Here is a 19,339-nt window from a genome sequence, read left to right on the forward strand (position 1 = left end):
TATCAATGTATATTAGGAAGATATAAGAATAGATGATCTTCTACATATGAAGCAGTTTTCTTTGATTGAGCCTAGAAGCAATCAGCTCAAATTTGTTGTCTGACTTCTCCTCTGGAGAGAATAAACTCTATGGACTCTTTTAGTGGTTGATTATAAAAAAACAATATATGTTTAGTACAACACATTTTGAGTGTTTCTTGCTTCACTGTGACATAAATATTTGGTCAATAATAATAAACAATCAAACATTATAATAACTCCCTGAATGTGAAACAACAGTGATCAGAGTTTTCACAGGCATAGCTTGCATGGTATCAAGAGTGCGGTGTTGGGGAGTACAATTGAGAGTGTAAATTCGAAAATCGGAAATGTGAGGACAGAAGTGAAGAATCAAGACTTAGAACTCTGGAGTATGAGGTAAGGAGACTGGTGTCTGGATTGTAGCCTAGAGTCAAAAGTTTGAATTCAAGGATCATGAGTTGGAGTGTAAAACCAGGATTTTTGAGTCAAAAGTGAAATGTTGAACCTTTCATTGCTGAAAACAGTTTTCTTTGCTGACTGAAAATGAAAGATTATGTTACCTACAGTGAAGCAGTCTTTTGGAGAAGAGCACAGAAGATTGAGTAATACAGTTTGCACTCCCACTGTAACTGACACACTGATAAGTTCCAGGCATAAAACAATGCTCTCACACTTAATTTCCAGTACCATCTCTCAGGCACTAAATTGTACATGAATGTGATCCAGCGGAAGCGGTGCAATTTTATTACCAATGATCAGTTTACTATTTCCCTAAATGCAAGCTTTGTGCCCACATAGACATTAGGTCCTCCGATAGAGCTTTTGGTAGAGCTGATAGGGACTAGGCTAATATGAGACAGATGATATTACCCTAATGAGGACCTAAGATGAGGAAATAGCCTAACTAAACAGTTTTGTCATCATACATTTGTCAAAATGTTCATTAGTAATGACAGACTCAGTATTACTTATCAAGATACCTTAATATATATACCAAAAATGTCTGAATGGTCAATTATATCAGTATATTAGTAATCTCTATCTCAGTTATACAGTAACACAAGTAATTTGCAATAAAGAAACCATGCATAATTCAAAATACATCAGATCAATAACAATGAGAGGGGAGAGAGAGGGACAAAAGAGAAAAATCCTTGCAATATAAGTATGCATTTCAGATTTCATATGAACCCAGATCAAGATTTACTAATGCACAGCGTGCAAAAGTCAGAAAATAGCCAACCCTTCGGCCGAATGGGTATAGCTAGAGCAACTTCACCAGCCAATAAAGTGCAAAGTTCTCAGGAAATTGCAAAGATAGCCAGCCAGAGTAGCATAGAGAGTACAACAGCAAGGGCCTCTCTTCTCATAGAAACCGCTCCTGTTAAAATTCTTTCTTCCAGTAATAGTTATACCCCAAATGTCAAATGTACAACCCTCTAAAGTTACATTTACAAATTCTTCACAATCTCATTGGTTTTCAAAATGGGGCAGCATCATCCCATCCAGCTCATCCAGGTTTTCTTTAAACAGTCCATTGTTATTACGAAAGATGTCATCCTTTCTCTGGAGCAGGAAAAGAATCTTGCAACTTTTATCCAAGCTCTCCTGCACACTCCACATCAGCTTGCAACATTTGTGGACAAAATCATTCTTAGAAGGATAAATATTTAGCATAGAGAGGAAATTCCTAAAGATTACAACTAAACAAACTAAACAACATTTTCAGAACTAGTGAAGGACAAAATACATTTCTCCTGCAGCCTACATTTTTAAGAAAGAAAATCACTCCAGCAAAGTTTTGAGGCCTTCATAGGAAAACCATAAACTGCAAACCAACAGTTTTCTTAAGGAATAAAAGACATTCCATTATAAAGGAAATATAAAGAAAATACATAAGGAATTAGTTATGGCAAAAGATTCATTATTCTGTTTTAAATTCATAAGCACAGTCTAATTAGGCTTCATTAATAATAATTATGTCTCTCTCATTTTTTTGTTTAAAAATCTTTAATGTTCTTTTCACATTTTTCCCCCATTGTCAGTATTACTGTACTCCACAACAATATCTTGCATAATACGCAGTTGTTTACAATCAGCGTTATCAGGTCATGTTGCATTTCAACGATACATTACCAAATTCACTAGAGAGCGTGTAGCATAACAGGCGATCTTATTTCGAACATTCTGCTCACCTTGTTCTTTGCCACCCTTTAGTCTATGACATTTCAATCCCTTGCAGTATACATCATTGCTAACATAATAAGTTGGTATATTCATTATTAGTCATGCTTGCTAGCGTCCTGTACTCTTGGCTTTTGATGTACGCAGGGTGGGCCATTTCTTTGACATTGCACTTTAGAGGTTGCTTAATGGAGAATAAGTGGAGAACAAGGGCATATGCCTCCAAGACATTTACCTTTGTTCCTATAAACAAAATTTAACAATCTAATAAAGAAGACCTTCATCGATCCTAAGTAATGTAAGTGGCAGAACATCTCTGGGTATGAAAATGTGTCTTGCTTTTCCTTTTATTATGACTCGCACTTGTGAGACGCCGGCTTATTCGGGTGTTTCAGGTGCCTTGGCTTCCATAGTGGTGTGGGTATGTGTCCGCGGTGGCGTTTCATGCCAAACTTCAACCATACCATAGCCTCACAGCTGCCTGCAACGCCAATTGCAGCCACCACCCTCCGTCTGTCTCTGTGTCTCCAGTGTGCATATTACTCGGTTGCGGGCTGGGCGTTGACATCCTCTCCATCCCCCATATTTTTTAACATTGTGAGTAGCGTGTCCCAGTATTGCTCAATCGTGTATTTGCGGAGCCCCGCTACTTCTTCCCTATGCAATGCTGTACTCTCCGCCTGCGCCTATATCGCCAGTGATATTTTTCAGCTGATTATCGCTGGGGGATCAGCCTGCCTCCAGTTTTTGGTGATTAGTCGCTTTGCAACTATCAGCCCCAGGTCATAATTATGTCTCTCTCATGTTATAAGAAAGGAAATGAGCATTTCACGAAACATTTTCCATAAGCGTTCTTTTTACTACTATCTCATATTTCTAAGTGAAAGCTTTTACAATACAACATTTTATTCAAGTCTCTCTCGTAATGTTTTAGTCCATATTATAAACTTTTATTATTCATGCTTTCTGCATGTCTAATGCTACATTTATTACTTAACGTGTTGTGCTTTGTCTTGACTATTTTCACTTAATCTTATTAAAAAAAAACACACTCACGTTAATAGTTTTCACACCATTAGTCATTTGTTTAGTTAATAACACAAATATGAGCAGATTTGGTCAAGCAGGATTATTTCGTAAAAATCATGCTTCATCAAACGTTTCAACAAATGTTTCCCCAGAGGAGTTTCCTTAAACTTGTTCATCCAAGCGGGTCCAGAAGTCATGGATATACATTTCAAATCATGTTAGAGATGCTTAAACGTTTCTTATAGAGCTGTTTATCTAAAAGACTTTGAATTAAAATATTGTTGCTCAATGGACAATTTCATTCATTTTATAACTCTGAGAAGGAGGAATGAATATGAAGTTGCATCGCATGCCACTTTTAATTCAATAAAGTATTTTGATCTATGATGCCAAAACCAATTGCATGGTTGATGTTTTGGGAAATAGAATCACTAAATAGCTGTAGGGTATCATCAAGACAAATGGCAGTTTGAACAAATGAGCATAAAAACAATTCGTTGTTTAATTTGCTCCTAAAATAACACATTATTTTCCTTGATGGCGACGATTTGTTCTTTCCACTCTGAGTATCCTAAGCCCGGAAATGACAAAGCTAATTCCAACATACATTTACAACAATAATTTATGTTAGGACTATTAAAAACAGCTAATGATGTTCGAGGGGCGTTCAATGCTCTTGTTCCAAGTTATATTAAATCAAGGCCCAGAAAAATATGGTATTCTAAAATGGCGTATCCAGTTTTGGAATCCATTATTACGTATTGAACAAGGCTTGCAATTTGCGGTAACCAAAATGCATCTTACCCTGTCCTGCACCTTACAGTTTGAGTACTAGGCCCAGAAAACTAACTTTCCCTTTTCTCAGTTAATTGATTTTAAGAAATGTCCTCTAACATCCTGCTACCCACCATTCTTAAGTGGTTCTCTGATGGATCTTGTTTTGTGCTGAAAGGGACTGGATATTCGGAGGATGAGCAATTATCAAATGAGGACCTGGAATAAGATAATTGCTATATTCAAATTGCTATCCCTTATCTCTTGTAAATCAATATACCAATCAAGAGAGAGATTAATCAAATGATTAACTCACAGAAAAATAATGAGTCAGAATCAGCAGAGTTTAGTTCAAATCTCAAGGCTTAGTCTTTCGTCCAAGAAAAAAAATACATTAAATAAATGGCATACAATTCTAAATTAAGAATAGTTTTAGGTTTAATAAAGCATCCATATCCCTGCAAGGTCTGAGAATGAAAGGGAATGATCTTTCTCAGCCGAGGGACATCGTTGAGCTCTAAAAGAATAGGAACCCAGTTGAGCCTCATACAAACTCTTAGGGAAGTTTAGAATGTTCCAAGTGACCAGTTCTAGTTCATTAACCCCTTCGCTGCTAGGCCTTTTCCCCCCCTGTGCTAAGTCTTTTTTTGGCTATTTGGGGTAGTATGTACTTAGGCCCTTGTAACTTTTAGACCACATAAGGTATCCGCGCCAAATTTGCGTCCTTTTCTTCCAACATCATGTGGATTGTAAAGGTATCCAGGGTTTGGGGATTCCCCTGGAGGGGTTCCAGAAATTAGCCAAAATACAGCTACATTTTCGTTTTTTGGGGAAAAATTGGAAAAAAGGGCTGCAAATGAAAGTGTCTGGGGTATTCCCTGCAAATGGTATCAAAAAAGGGTTTGTGGGGCTGAAATCACCATTTTCCCAGCTTTTAGGAAAAGACAGACTCTTGTCAGAAAACCAACATTTTTTACACAGTTTTGGCATTTTGTCTGGGACATAGCCTATTTTTGCTATTTTTTGTGCTTTCAACCTCCTTCCAGTTAATGGTAGAAATGGGTATGAAAGCAATAATGGATCCTGAAAAGCTATACATTTTAAAAAGGTAGACAGAATTTTAAATTCAGCAAGGGGTCAGTTGTGTAGATCCATCAAGGTTTCTTTATAAAAACTAACAGTTAAATACAGGAAAAATTGAAAATTAGTTGAAAAAAACAGCCTTTTGTGTCAACGTTTTCACCTGTAACTTCTTCTAATTATGACAGCTCTTTGAAAGCAATATACCGTTCCATCCGCTGGACCATACTGGTTGTGGGGATATATAGAACTTGTAGGTTCACCAAGAACCCGACGTACCCAGAGTCAAAAACTGAGCAGCAATTTGCAATGCATTTTTAATATGTACCGGGTATATAGCAATTATTGTGGGAAAATGTATACATGGAAAAATCGGTATGAAAGACACCTATGTATTTCTGAAATGGGAAAAAAATATAGAGTTTAGAAACAGTAGATATTTGCACATTTCCGAAATTGGGAATACTCATACTTGCATGAGAATTATCGGTCATTTTTTAAATTGACTTCTTTTTTACACAATGTCTTTCATTTGGAAGGCAGAAATGTATTGAAAGTCAATAGGTAATAACAGTTCCTTGACAAATCTGAATTACCCCAAGTCTCCCGAGAAAAATGGCACCTCACTTGTGTGGGTCGGCCTAGTGCCTGCGACAGGAAATGGCGCAAAACGCAACTTGAACACACCTTAATTTCGCAGTGAAAAAGGACACTTTTTTGGCAAAGTGCCTAGCTGTAGTTTTTGAACCATAGCTCTGCCGGCACCTAGGGAAACCTAGCAAACCTATACATTTTTTAAAACTAGACACCCAGGGAAATCCAGGATGGGTGACTTGACTGCCTCCCACCAGGTTCTGTTACCCAGAATCCCTTGCAAACCTAAAAAATTGTCCAAAAACCCACATTTTCCCCACATTTCTGTGGTGGAAAGTTCTGGATTCTGCGTGGATCCACAAATTTCCACCCACCCTACATTCCCCAAAGTATTCCGAGAAAAATGGTACCTCACTTGTGTGGGTCGGCCTAGTGCCCGCGACAGGAAACAGCACAAAACGCAACGTAGACACATCTCAATTTCGCAGTGAAAAATGACCCTTTTTTGGCAAAGTACCTAGCTGTAGTTTTTGAACCATAGCTCTGCCGGCACCTAGGGAAACCTAGCAAACCTATACATTTTTAAAAACTAAACACCCAGGGGAATCCAGGATGGGGTGACTTGACTGCCTCCCACCAGGTTCTGTTACCCAGAATCCCTTGCAAACCTAAACAAATGTAAAAAACCACACATTTTCTCCACATTTCTGTGGTGGAAAGTTCTGGAATCTGTGTGGATCTACAAATTTCCACCCACCCCACGTTCCCCAAAGTGTTCCGAGAAAAATGGTACCTCACTTGTGTGGGTCGGCCTAGTGCCCGTGACAGGAAACAGCACAAAACGCAACGTAGACACATCTCAATTTCGCAGTGAAAAATGACCCTTTTTTGGCAAAGTACCTAGCTGTAGTTTTTGAACCATAGCTCTGCCGGCACCTAGGGAAACCTAGCAAACCTATACATTTTTAAAAACTAAACACCCAGGGGAATCCAGGATGGGGTGTCGTGACTGCCTCCCACCAGGTTCTGTTACCCAGAATCCCTTGCAAACCTAAATAATTGTCCAAAAAAACAAATTTTCCCCACATTTCTGTGTTGGAAAGTTCTGGAATCTCCGTGGATCCACAAATTTCCACCCACCCTGCGTTCCACAAAGTCTTCCGAAAACAATGGTACCTCACTTGTGTGGGTCGGCCTAGTGCCCGCAACAGGAAACGGCGCAAAACACAACGTGGACACACCTTAAATTCCCAGTGAAAAATGACCCTTTTTTGGCAAAGTGCCTAGCTGTTGTTTTTGAACCATAGCTCTGCCGGCACCTAGGGAAACCTAGCAAACCTATACATCTTTGAAAACTGGACATCCAGGGAAATCCAGGATGGGGTGACTTGACTGCCTTCCACCAGGTTCTGTTACCCAGAATCCCTTGCACACCTAAAAAATTGTCCAAAAAAACAAATTTTCCCCACATTTCTGTGGTGGAAAGTTCTGGAATTTGCGTGGATCCACACATTTCCACCCACCTCGCGTTCCCCAAAGTCTTCAGAGAAAAATGGTACTTCATTTGTGTGGGTCGGCCTGGTGCCTGCGACAGGAAACGGCGCAAAACGCAACATGGACACACCTCAATTTCGCAGTGAAAAATGACCCTTTTTTGGCAAACTGCCTAGCTGTAGTTTTTGAACCATAACTCTGCCGGCACCTAGGGAAATCTAGCAAACCTATACATTGTTTAAGGCTAGACACCCAGGGGAATCTAGGATGGGGTGACTTGACTGCCTCCCACCAGGTTCTGTTACCCAGAATCCCTTGCAAACCTAAAAAAATGTAAAATGTGGATCCACAAATTTCCACCCACCCAGCGTTCACCAAAGTCTTCCGAGTAAAATGATACCACACTTGTGTTTTTGGGCGAAATGTGAGGTTTGCAGGGGATTCTGGGTAGGAGAATGATGGGGGACCCACGCAAGCCATACCTCGCTGGACTCCCCCAGCTGTCTAGTTTCCAGAAATGTGTGGGTTAGGTAGGTTTCCCTAGATGGCTGCCGAGCCCCGGGCCAAAAACTCATGGGACCCCCCTTGCAAAACCAGGTTGGTTTGTGATAGGTAATTTTGATGTCACCTCAATAGGTTTTGGGCCCTTCCCTGCCGCGGGTATTTGGCCCACCCATTCAAGTGAGGTACCATTTTTATTGGGATACTTTGAGAACTGCTGGGGGATTGGAAATGTGTTGTTACTTTCAGCAGTGTGAAAATTTGGGCACAATAATGCAAGGAAAATGTCACAGTCACATTTTGAGGTTTGCAGGACATTGTGGGTAAGATAACTTGTTGGGATCCACAAGAGAGACATCACCATGCACTCCCATGGGTGTTTAGTTTACGACAAAAACTACAGTTGTTAGGTTATTCTTTCATGAAATGTACAGCTTAGCAGAGAGACAAAACAGACAAAGATACTGCACAGCCATCTATTCCTCAAGCATACACACATACTGGTTGGATTTGGCACGAGGGCGAGTGATGGTTCAGTATATAATATTGTATTAACAAGAGATTTCACAAAAATGAAATACACTGTTATTAATTGAATGGACAAAAAAACAGAACAAGTGACTCGCAGCTCGTGAGCTGTAAAGCCACTTCAAGGCACCAATCGCTTTACAGGCCATTCACACACCTTTCATACATGATACACACAAGACCATTCACACCACCAGGCACAAAACCAACACATTACAACATTCACAAAAAAGGACAAGGTACAACCTGCTTGACAAAAGCAGAAAAGACACATTTTTAAACACAACCACCTATTCCTCAAGCACACACACATACTGGTTGGGTTTGACACGAGGGTGAGTGATGGTTCAGTATATACAATTTTATTAACAAGAGATTTCACTAAAAGGAAATGCACTGTTAATTGAAAGGACAAGAAATTGAACCATTGACTCACAGCTCGTGAGCTGTACAGCCATGACAAGGCACCAACCTCTTTACAGGCTATTCATACACCTTTCATACATGTGACACATACAAAACCATTCACAACGCCAGCCGCGGGCCCAGCACATTACAACACTCACACCAGCAGACAGCGCCATTCAAGGACCCATCACTTTCACACGCCCACATTCCTGACACAGCAACCACACCAGCTCACAGAATGCGTTGAGTGGCATTTGGCTAGCAGTGTGTGTAGTAACCAGCAGCTAGTCACTACTCACACACCGCCAGCCAAGCAGCAGTCCACATACATCGCCAGCCGAGCGCCAGTCCACGCACACCACCAGCCAAGCGCCACTTCACACACACCGCCAGCCAAGCGCCAGTCCATGCACACCACCAGCCAAGCGCTAGTCCACATACATCACCAGCTAAGCGCCAGTCCAAACACACTGCCAGCCAAGCGCCAGTCCACGCACACCACCAGCTAAGTGCCAGTCCACGCACACCGCCAGCCAAACGCCAGTCCAAGCACACCGCCAGCCAAGCGCCAGTACAAACACACCGCCAGCCAAGCCCCAGTCGACGCATACCGCCAGACAAGCGCTAATCCAAACACACCACCAGCCAAACGCCAGACCACGCACACAGCCAGACAAGCGCCACTCCACGCACACCGCCATCACATTTAGGATTTTTTTTAAATATAAATGAGAAAACACAAACAAATTGCAAATAGATACAAATCTACTAACACAAAATCTGAAACTCAATACACTACACAAATGGCAACCTTGAAACGGAACCAAAAATATTAAACAATAGAGGCCAGGCAGTTCACTTTACCATTCATGGATGCTCCCAAAAATTATTTTGCGGGTGGTACATTCTAAAACAAGCAGGCACACACAGCCCAGGGTTAGAAGGACACTCGGGGCAGTACATATGTGTCTCCTTCCGCATACCTCTTCACCAACAGACTCTACATCTCCTAATGGGAAAGTCTTTTGAGGGTGTGGGAGGAATGTGATCAGGAAAGTGGCGATCTTTCATTCTAGCAACATCCTCCACCACTCCAACTCTAGGAACACTTGCCTGTTCCACTAAAACAAGGCTGCCTATTACAGACTCTTGAAACTTAGCAAAAGTCATCTTTGACTCAGGACAAGAATCCTGGAACACAACAAAAGCAGCAAAGGTTGCCAAGTGGATAAGATGGATAGCCAACTTTTTGTACCAAATGTAAGCCTTACGAAGAGCAGCGTTAGGTTCCAACCTCTGTCAACACCACCCATGTGCTTATTATAGTCTAAAATGCACACAGGTTTGCGCGCTTCAGCAACCTGACCCCAAACAGTCACAGGTGCAGTGCTTTCATCATGGATGGTAGTCAGCATGTAGACATCTCTCCTGTCTGAAAACTTCACAGCTAGAAGCTCCTCGCAACTCAACGCACTGCACTGTCCCCGCACAAGCTTTTGACAAACAAGTTCTTTTGGGAAACCTTTAGCGGATTGTGCCACAAGCAACAGTGTCCACTTTGGCCAATTCCCTGAACAACCACACACCAGTGTAGAAGTTATCTACATATAAATGGTGGCCTTTGTTAAAAAATCCTCTACCAAGTTCCCACACAATTTTCTCAGTCACTCCAAACGTGGACGGACAACCAGGGGGGTTAATCCTGGATTCCTTACCGGTGTACACCCTGAAATTAGAGACATATCCAGTCCTACTGTCACACAGCATATACAGCTTAATTCCACAGCGTGCCCTCTTACTAGGAATGTATTGCCTAAAAACCAAGCAGCCCTTGAATAACACCAAAGACTCATCCACTGCAATTTCCCTGGAGCATAGATCTCAGAAAATCGATCAACAAAGTGATCAATGACAGGCCAAATCTTAAAAAGACAGTCACAATCAGGGTGATCTCGTGGCAATGCTAAACTATTATCGACAAAATGCATCATCCGAAGCAGAAGCAAATACCTATCAGGACTCATGACTGCCGGAAAAATAGCAGTTGCCATCAAGGGTCTAGTAGACCAATATGAAGACATTGATGGCTTCCTTAGCAAGCCCATCAAAAAAGTTAAACCCAAGAACTTCTTCATCTCTTCCAGCTTTGTGGGAGTCCACCGGGTAGCTCTAGAGTGGGGCTTAAGACTGGCACTGTTGTCCCTCAAAAAGTGTTTGGCATACAAATTAGTCTGCTCAACAATCTCTGCCAAAAACACATTGTCCATAAACAACTGAAAAAAAATGTATTGGAAAAAAGTTTTCAGTATTCACTCTTCACCCTGGAACACCAGTAAAGTCTGGCAATGCCGGCTGCACCATGCCTGGGGCAACCCAGAGGTCAGCACTTTCAACGGGAAACCTTGCATCATCCGATGATTTCATGTGGAGAGAAAACTCACTGCCAGAACGTCCCCTGCCTCCTCTGCCTCAGATGCAGAGTCACTCTCTGAACCATGGTCAGAGGAAGACTCAAAAAGCATATCAAATCCTGCTGCGCAGTAATCCTGCGGCTAGCCATTATCCTTACTAAGAAAGGAGACTGCATAAACAAGTCAACAACAACCAACACTGTGCAAAACAAGTAAGTAAAAAAAGTGTGCCTTTATCACAAAGATCTATATACTCAAAAACTATACAATTCACTTACAAGAGACAGCTACACTCACCAGCACCTACTCTGCAGAGACACAGCAAAAACCAACGATATCCCACTAGAAAGAAAACAACAAAACCAATTACTCACAACACAACAAAATGCACATCGAGCACAAATGCAAAAAGTTTTTGTCACTCAAAAAACAGAAGCCAAACATAGTGCTATTATTATACCATTTGCAAAAAACTAATTCATGCAGAGAAATTAAACTCATTTATAGTGTACAAAAAAAAGTCTCTTACCAAACACATGCAACTACACAAACAGCAGAACCACCAGTAACGAAACCGCAACCTGGAACAGTCTAAAGAGCAAAAGCCTTCAACTAGAACAAAAAAAGAAAAATAAAGCATTACATTTGCAATTCACAAAAAATAAAACAATTAACATTATAACACGCTATGTTACTACCCAAATGGTCAATCGGCCACCTGGGCCTTCAAATAGGGCTGAGAAAAATAGGGGGTGATCTTGCACAAGGGATCGGGTGAGGTTGCAAAAGGAATAAATCCCTAGTGCCTAGCATGGTTTTCTGCCTCCCCCCTCCTGCCTAGGGCAGAAAGGCCAAAAAAGGGGCAGATCTGTCCCCAGGAAGCAACCATGTCGCTTCCATTACTCACACAACAAAATCACTGGTGCCTAGTGGGGTTTTCTGCCCACCCGGGCAGAAAGGCAAAAATAGACAGGCTAATCTGTCCCCGTGGGGGGCAGAATACGCATACAAAAACAATATGCCCCCTAGCAGCGACCCTTGCCCAAGGGGTCATTCCCATTTCATTTTTAAAATGAGTCCCTGGTGTCTAGTGGGGTTTTCTGCCCCCCTAGGGGCAGAAAGGCCCAATAAAAATGCTGATCTGCCCCCAGGGGGGCAGAATACACATTAAAAAGAAATTGCCCCCTGGAAGCGGCCCTTGCCCAGGGGGTCGCTTCCATTTTTATTTAAAATAATTCCCTGGTGTCTAGTGGAGGTTTATCTATATATAAAAGTACATATAAATCTTCTTTGCATACACGTTATTAAGGCAAACATATTTTAAAAGTTAATTTGAAGAAAGATTCACGAAAACAACTTTAACAAAAACCCCATGTAGCACCTACTTTTCTTTTGTCATTTTCAGTGTACACGTTACAGCATGAAATAATTGTTTTATTTCTAAAACAGGGAACTTTAATTTTGCATATGAAATTTCTTTGCTGTGGTTACTATTTCATTAACTAATCACTATATCAATATCATTAGTGTTAAAATGTTCACAGCTATTTGGTAAATATTTATAACATAAGCTCCTCCTAACATTCTGCATGCTTTTATGATGCAGTATCTGAATCAGAGCTGCATTCTGTCATTTCTCAAAAATGTGACGCTTAACACACAGTGGTGTATTAATCCCATATACATTAAAAGCCAATGAATACATGCCACTTAAGCCATTCTTATAGTTTTGGGGGGCATGGGATGGTTTGAATTGTCAGACTTGTAGGCGTATAATGGCAAGTAGTTGTGCTGGTGCTGGCATTGTCAGCACTGGCAGGGGCTATGGGCTGTTTAAGTTGCAATGCCTCCTGGAAAGGGCCTGGCACTTATGTGTACGTTCAGCCCTGTCAAGTTTCCAAGGTCCTTGCGGTCTGTGTTCCTCAAGTTCAGGTTGTTTCTTTGAATTCTGGGACTTGTAGTCTTGCTTATTCCATTATAAAATAGCACTGGAACACCACATCTCTCAGGGACCAAAGAAACTTGACAGCTATGTATGTTACACAATTCTTTTTCACTGTGATAAAATGAAAGTAGTGAAATTATCATTGTAAGTTTGTAAAGTATTCACAAAGGTGATTTAAACTGTCACTACTGATAGAAAATATAAATGTTGCTAATGATGCAACTTGTTAATCGTTGTTTATTTAGGGTGTTGAATGATGCTGTGACGAGACCAGAGAGCATTGGGCCTAGCATCCTTCATTTGGTTGAACATAGAGTAATCATCTTTAATGGCCATCTTTTTTTTTCATTGTAGGTTGATACAACCCTATCCCAATTCAGTGATCCTAATATCTACGTGTGGGATTTCAATGTCAGCAAGAAGCTTATTAAAGTGGGGGTCATCAGCCAGAGGCGCAAACCTCACTGTGCTGATTTTGCTTCTATTCGGCGCCAAATCGCTCTTCTCCAAGAAATGCACGTGAACCACTTTCACTTTTCACTCACATGGTCTTGGATTCTTCCACTGGGGAACCTAACACTTATCAACCATACAATGCTTCACTACTACCAGTGTTTTGTCAGTGAACTAGCTAGAGTCAATATCACTCCAGTTGTTGCCCTGTGGCAGCCGACTACATTGAATCAGGGACTCCCCCTTGCACTCTTCAAGCATGGAGCCTGGGAAAACGTTGAGACGGTCAAGGCCTTTGTGGATTATGCTAGACTCTGCTTTCAGCACCTCGGCAGCCATGTTGGAGTGTGGATCACGCTCAATGAACCCTACATGAGAAACATCACATACACTTCAGGGCACAATTTGCTGAAGGCTCATGCACTAGCATGGCACCTCTATGACAAAGAATTTAGGAAAGCCCAAAGAGGTAAGATTTCAATAGCCTTGCAAGCTGATTGGGTGGAACCCGCTTGCCCCTTCTCCCACAATGACAAGGAAGCAACCAAAAGGATTCTGGAGTTTGACATAGGTTGGCTTGCCGAGCCAATATTTGGTAATGGTGATTATCCACGTGTGATGAGAGAATGGCTGAGCCAAAGGAACAGCTTTGATCTTTACAACTTCTATTTGCCAAACTTTTCTGATGAGGAAAGAAAACTCATCAAGGGATCATTTGACTTTTTTGCCTTGAGTCATTACACCACTACGCTTGTCTACTGGGAAAAGGAAGATGTGTCAAAGTACGACCACTATTATGGAGTGCAGCCAATAAATGATATCACATGGCTCTTTTCACCAAAGAGGATGGCTGTGGTTCCCTGGGGACTACGCAAAGTTCTTAATTGGGTAAAATCAAAATATGGCAAGATTCCAATTTATATTTTAGCCAACGGCATTGACGATGGACAGAATTTGATCCAGGACAAACTGCGAGTGTACTATATAGAGAATTATATCAACGAAGCACTGAAAGGTAAGACTCTTGCAAACTACTATTGCTTAACATAAAGAGATAAACCGCTTGCATACTTTTGCATTTTACAAAAAATTGGAAGAAGAAAAAAAAAGATTGAGTAAAAATGCACAGACAAGGACAGTGGCAGCTGGTGGCATTTGAAAGTGGTGCGGTATAAAAGTTGGGTATGCCTTTTGTGTAGCAAGTAAAGCAAGCTTGCTCAATGGACAATTGTGGTGTTTGGGGGAGAGGGTCCTCCCCCAAGAAAACTTGAAAAAAGATTGGCAAACGGTGCCTATTAAAGCAAATCTTAATAAAGAATTTTGTGAGAAAGCAAGGTTTATAAAGCAATTGTGAATTTATAGTATTGAAATATTTAAACACAATAAATACTGCTCCATATCTTACTGCTTTAATATGTTCAAAAGTTACTGTAGTGTGCAAGTTGTACAGCGCAACAAATTCAGGGCCTTTAAAGTGTGTGCTTGCCCAGTGTCTCGCACTGTGTGAGGCATCGCCTTTGTGAACAAATGTTCTTCTAACCAGGCTTGGGGAAGCACACACATCTTCAGGCTGCAATTAGTCATATAGAAATATGTGCAGATAATGCATTAAGTGGAATGAAAAAATCGGGGTTCTTTAAAAGGAACTTGGCTGAAACATGAAAATGCATTTCTGTCATTCCCATAGTGTGCCACCCAACCAGTATTTTGGTTTCTCCCTGAGCTTTCTCTTATTGCATCAAGACATATAACACAACAACTAGGTGTTTAGGATAAATGAGTATCAGCAATGATTTTGTCATAAATAATGTATATTGAAAATGTTTAAATTCTGAAATTGTGAGACTGTGAATTAAATATTATTGAGGCCTGTGGAAGGAGTATTGGTGTTCAGTTATGTGCACTTTATGTTAGACATGAATGCCCTTTCCTCTCCACATCTCATCCCTCTGCACATCTTTTACCTCACCTCGTTTTTCTTCAGCACCCTCTTTTCACTTTCTGCTGATTGCACTGCCTCGCATCTCCTTCCATTCATTGCCCCAAACATACACTGCCCTTATTCACATGTAAGCACTTTATCTTCTTTTACGTTCACCTTGTCAATATTTTCACAACTCTATATTCCCTTCTCACACATTTACACAGAATTTCAATTGCAACTGAAATATGTGACCATTGCTCTACAGAATGGTCAACCCACTGACAAGCACTGTGAGAAACTAGCACTGCCTTCAGCCTCAGTGTCAGAGTTCTCAATCGCTGCCCATCATAAACACCTGGCGCAACTCAATATATGCTCTATATAAGACTAATAAAATGCACAAAAAACACAGAAACACAACATGATCGAAATAGCTAACACTCTTACGGAATGCAAAATTAAGTAAAACATGTGAAATAGAAACAGAAATGAAATCGCTGACATGCATTACCTTAACATTTGTAAAAATCATTGTTTGGAAATCCATCATGTTTTTGGCATTAATGTTAATGGCATGGATATAGGGCCCAACAAGGCCCCCTTTCAATGTCTCTTTTAATGCCATTTGACAGAGCCTGAACAAGAATTACATAACCACAAACATCAAGCATGCTATAGTGTCTGAGCCTCGTTTATGAGGTTTCTCTGTAGGGCAGCGCCACAGGCCTTCCTGCGGCGCTGCCCTACAGCAAAATAAAAGGGCAGGAATGCTCTGTATCTATCAGATACGGTACATTCCTGTGCTTTTCCCCTGCGCCAGCGCACAATGGGATGCCATGCGCCAACGCAGGCAACTTTGCACCATGGTGCAAGGGAGCCTGCATTACAGGGATGATTATCTTTTTGAAGGAAGGGAAACCTTAATGAACAATCACTAGAGGCCTCTTCCTCTTTCTATGTGTGCTGCATGCCAGCACACATGGAAAAAGGAAAAACAAGGAGAAATAAAGATATTTCTCAATGTGCCTCCCTTACCCCAACCCTGGGGAGGCGTACGTTTTTGGCACTGCCTCAGGTTTATGATTTCTCGTAAATCTGTGGCAGTGTCAAAAAGCCATGAATGTTGCTGGGAACGCCCCTAGCAACACCCATTGTACGCCCTTTTAACGCAGACAACTGCGCTAACGGGAATGATATTTACGAGGCAGATTAAACCTAAAAAAAGTGGCTTACCGCTGCCTCATAAATATGGAGCAGGCTCCTGTGCCACGGAACATCACAAAAAGTGATGTTCCGGCGGAGCAAGGGGCCTCATAAATGAGGCCCTCTATCTTTATTATCCAACCATGTCCAGAGTGGGGATAAAACATTCTAGCATAATTGCACTAGTCAATCCAAATACATCTTTAAAGGCACCAACTATGCGTGTCATATTCTAGGCATGTGTACTCATAGCATTTAACATTTTTTGACATTTATCTTGTATTCAACAAATCCGGAAACTATAATCACATATTTCTCCCTTTGCGCTTTGCATGGATATCTGGATCAACTCCACAAGGGAGCAAAAGCCCTGCATGTCTTTCGGATCAACTTCGTCTGCAAACAAATACAGCAGCTCCACTTCCAAGCGGGCCAGCAACCTACAGCCATGGCCTGGTGTGTCTCAGTGGGGGAGGTCAGCGTTACCAGGTGTCTCATCACAATATATCTAATACAAGTGGAACACTGACACTTACCATTACGAGGACAAGACACTGAATCTCACCGCGTTCGCATCCAGTCCTACCGTGTGAGAAATGGGATCTATACCTGTGCATGATGGACGTCTGGCCTCACGCAGAGATGCAGCTTGCAGTGCAAGAAACCGTAATGCCGGCAGCGTCACTAGCTTACAATTGAACGCACAATATAGACTACCATGGCACTGAAGGGCTTTAGTCACACTGCAGAAAGTTGTTTTACTGACTGACGTCCTGCTCTCTGTTTAGAGCGAGGTGGGGCAGGCAGCCTGGGACCGGCAGCCCAGACTTAAATACATCAAGTATTTATATATGAGCTTATCTCTAAATAAAGGTATTTATTTCATATTTTTTGCAGTAAAGATGTAGGCATTTCAGGGGGAGGGTGCAGCCCCAGAGCTCTACCGTAGAAACTGCCCCTGGACAAGGATCGGGGCATATCAGCAAGGCGAGGTGATAGAATTATCACCGCTTTTGCGGCCGTTTTCGGCCGAAAAGCGGCAATAGTTTTATTGCCTAATTAGCAAGCTCACGCTAACGCATGAAAACTTGCGTTAGTGCAGGAATTCCTAGCGCCCAGCTTTGCATCTCTAATGAGATGCAAAGTGGGCGTTCCTGACCTGACATGACTGGAGAAATGTCGCTAAGCGACATTTCTCCTATCATCAAGCCCCACGCTATGAAGCATAGCGGCAAGAAAAGTAGCGATAACCCCTGTTATCGCTACTTTCCTTACGCCTGCTTCAGGACTGACTTAGCCATGATATCCTATGGAAGGTGGATATCATGGCTAAGTTTGTGGGGCCCTATCAACAAACCAACGCCACATTTCGTGAGATTATCGTTAGGCAGTTAGCGCGAGGATTTTTATCGCTTTTGAGATAAGCATTGCTAATAGCACGCTATCTCAGCGATAAAAATCCACGCTAGCCGGCGATAATTATCCTAGCGCTAAATGCGCTTACCGATAATTATCTCCGGTTGTTGTTGATATGCCCCATAGTGAGTAGAAAACTGGCAATAACTAGCTCAGGTCAGTGTTAAAGTAACTCAGAATTTGTTTGGGCAAAAGAATTGCAACTTGTTATGAGGAATACAAAACCGTGCTTTGCCTGCTGAACCCTTTGAAGGACTTGGGGACATTGGGGGTAGGCTGGGAAGAGACGGGGACGTAAAAAGGAATATTATAAACACTAGAAAAGCTTCTAGGTCCTCTCTTTTCGATTCCAGTAGAAAGGTGGAATGATATGCACTCACACGAGCGACAGTGCATTTGTGCATATGTGCCCTGGTGCTATGGCAGTCCTGCGTGCCGACGTATGCACCGCCAACCATACGCGTGTTACAATATTATTTGGGCATCATTTCTTTTTTAAGTTACCATTCTATGACTGCTAGCTGTGTGCAAATGCACATTTTCCAAAAAGAGTAGCGTTGCAGAAAATTGTACATTGTAGGTCCTCTAAAAAGTAGGAAGAATGCAAGTCATGAAGGATGGGAAAGAAGCTATACTCTAAGAAGGGGCACATTCAATAAGAAGAAGGAAGGCGATTTAATTACAAACAAGCAAATGAGAGTGACTAGAAAGCCAACCAAGGTAAGCAAGGGGCTTGGCCAAAAGTCACAATATGGCTTGGTCTTTCCGAAATCAGCTAAAATCTATTTGTAGCCGAGACCTAAAAACTAAATAGAAGCAGAGATATTGTGCATTAAAAACTCAGGAAGAGAGTAGATAGAGGAAAACCAGAAAAGTGGAAATGGTTTTTATGGATGGTCATTACCATGCCAAAAACAATGCTGAAGGAACAAGTAAAGATGAGATTAGATAAATAAATCGATGGGAAGGCATTAATGCTTAGCAATGATTTTTTATTAGTATTTTGACATGAAAGAGACACACAATTCCTAATAATCATCCCTGCACCTCCTGCCCAATAAAACTATTTCTTTGGAGTGTGTTCCTCCAAATCAAGATGTAGGTAGCAATTAATCTGATGCATGGTTCAAGAACTATTTCCTAATCATTCCAGGTAGGTCGCTCCCCCCCTGCACAGCACCGCCCGTGTTTCCCTGCCCCAGCTGCCGCTGCTGAGGAAGTTTGAGGCCCTCCTCCACCCGCAGGCTACCACCTGCGCCTCATCCCTGGTGGCCAGTGGTAGGCCGTAGGTTTGCTCATCTTCCATTGTATTGCCTGTATTTTTCATTGATCTCGTTGTACTGCCTGTATTTTTTTCATTGCTCTCGTTGTAGT

At 41.7% G+C, this 19,339-nt stretch overlaps 1 protein-coding gene across 1 annotated transcript in view; it reads left to right on the forward strand.

The window, feature by feature from the left end:
* The window catches only part of KL (klotho), a 380,550-nt gene that overhangs the window by 320,269 nt on the left and 40,942 nt on the right, over positions 1 to 19,339 (forward strand). Inside the window, exon 4 of the mRNA XM_085621688.1 lies at positions 13,324 to 14,437. Within this exon, the coding sequence (XP_085477814.1) occupies positions 13,324 to 14,437 (1,114 nt within the window). The remainder of the gene's footprint in view (positions 1 to 13,323; positions 14,438 to 19,339) is intronic.

This window comes from Triturus cristatus, chromosome 8 (assembly GCF_964204655.1).
Source record: "Triturus cristatus chromosome 8, aTriCri1.1, whole genome shotgun sequence".
In the NCBI taxonomy this organism is placed as follows: Eukaryota; Metazoa; Chordata; class Amphibia; order Caudata; family Salamandridae; genus Triturus; species Triturus cristatus.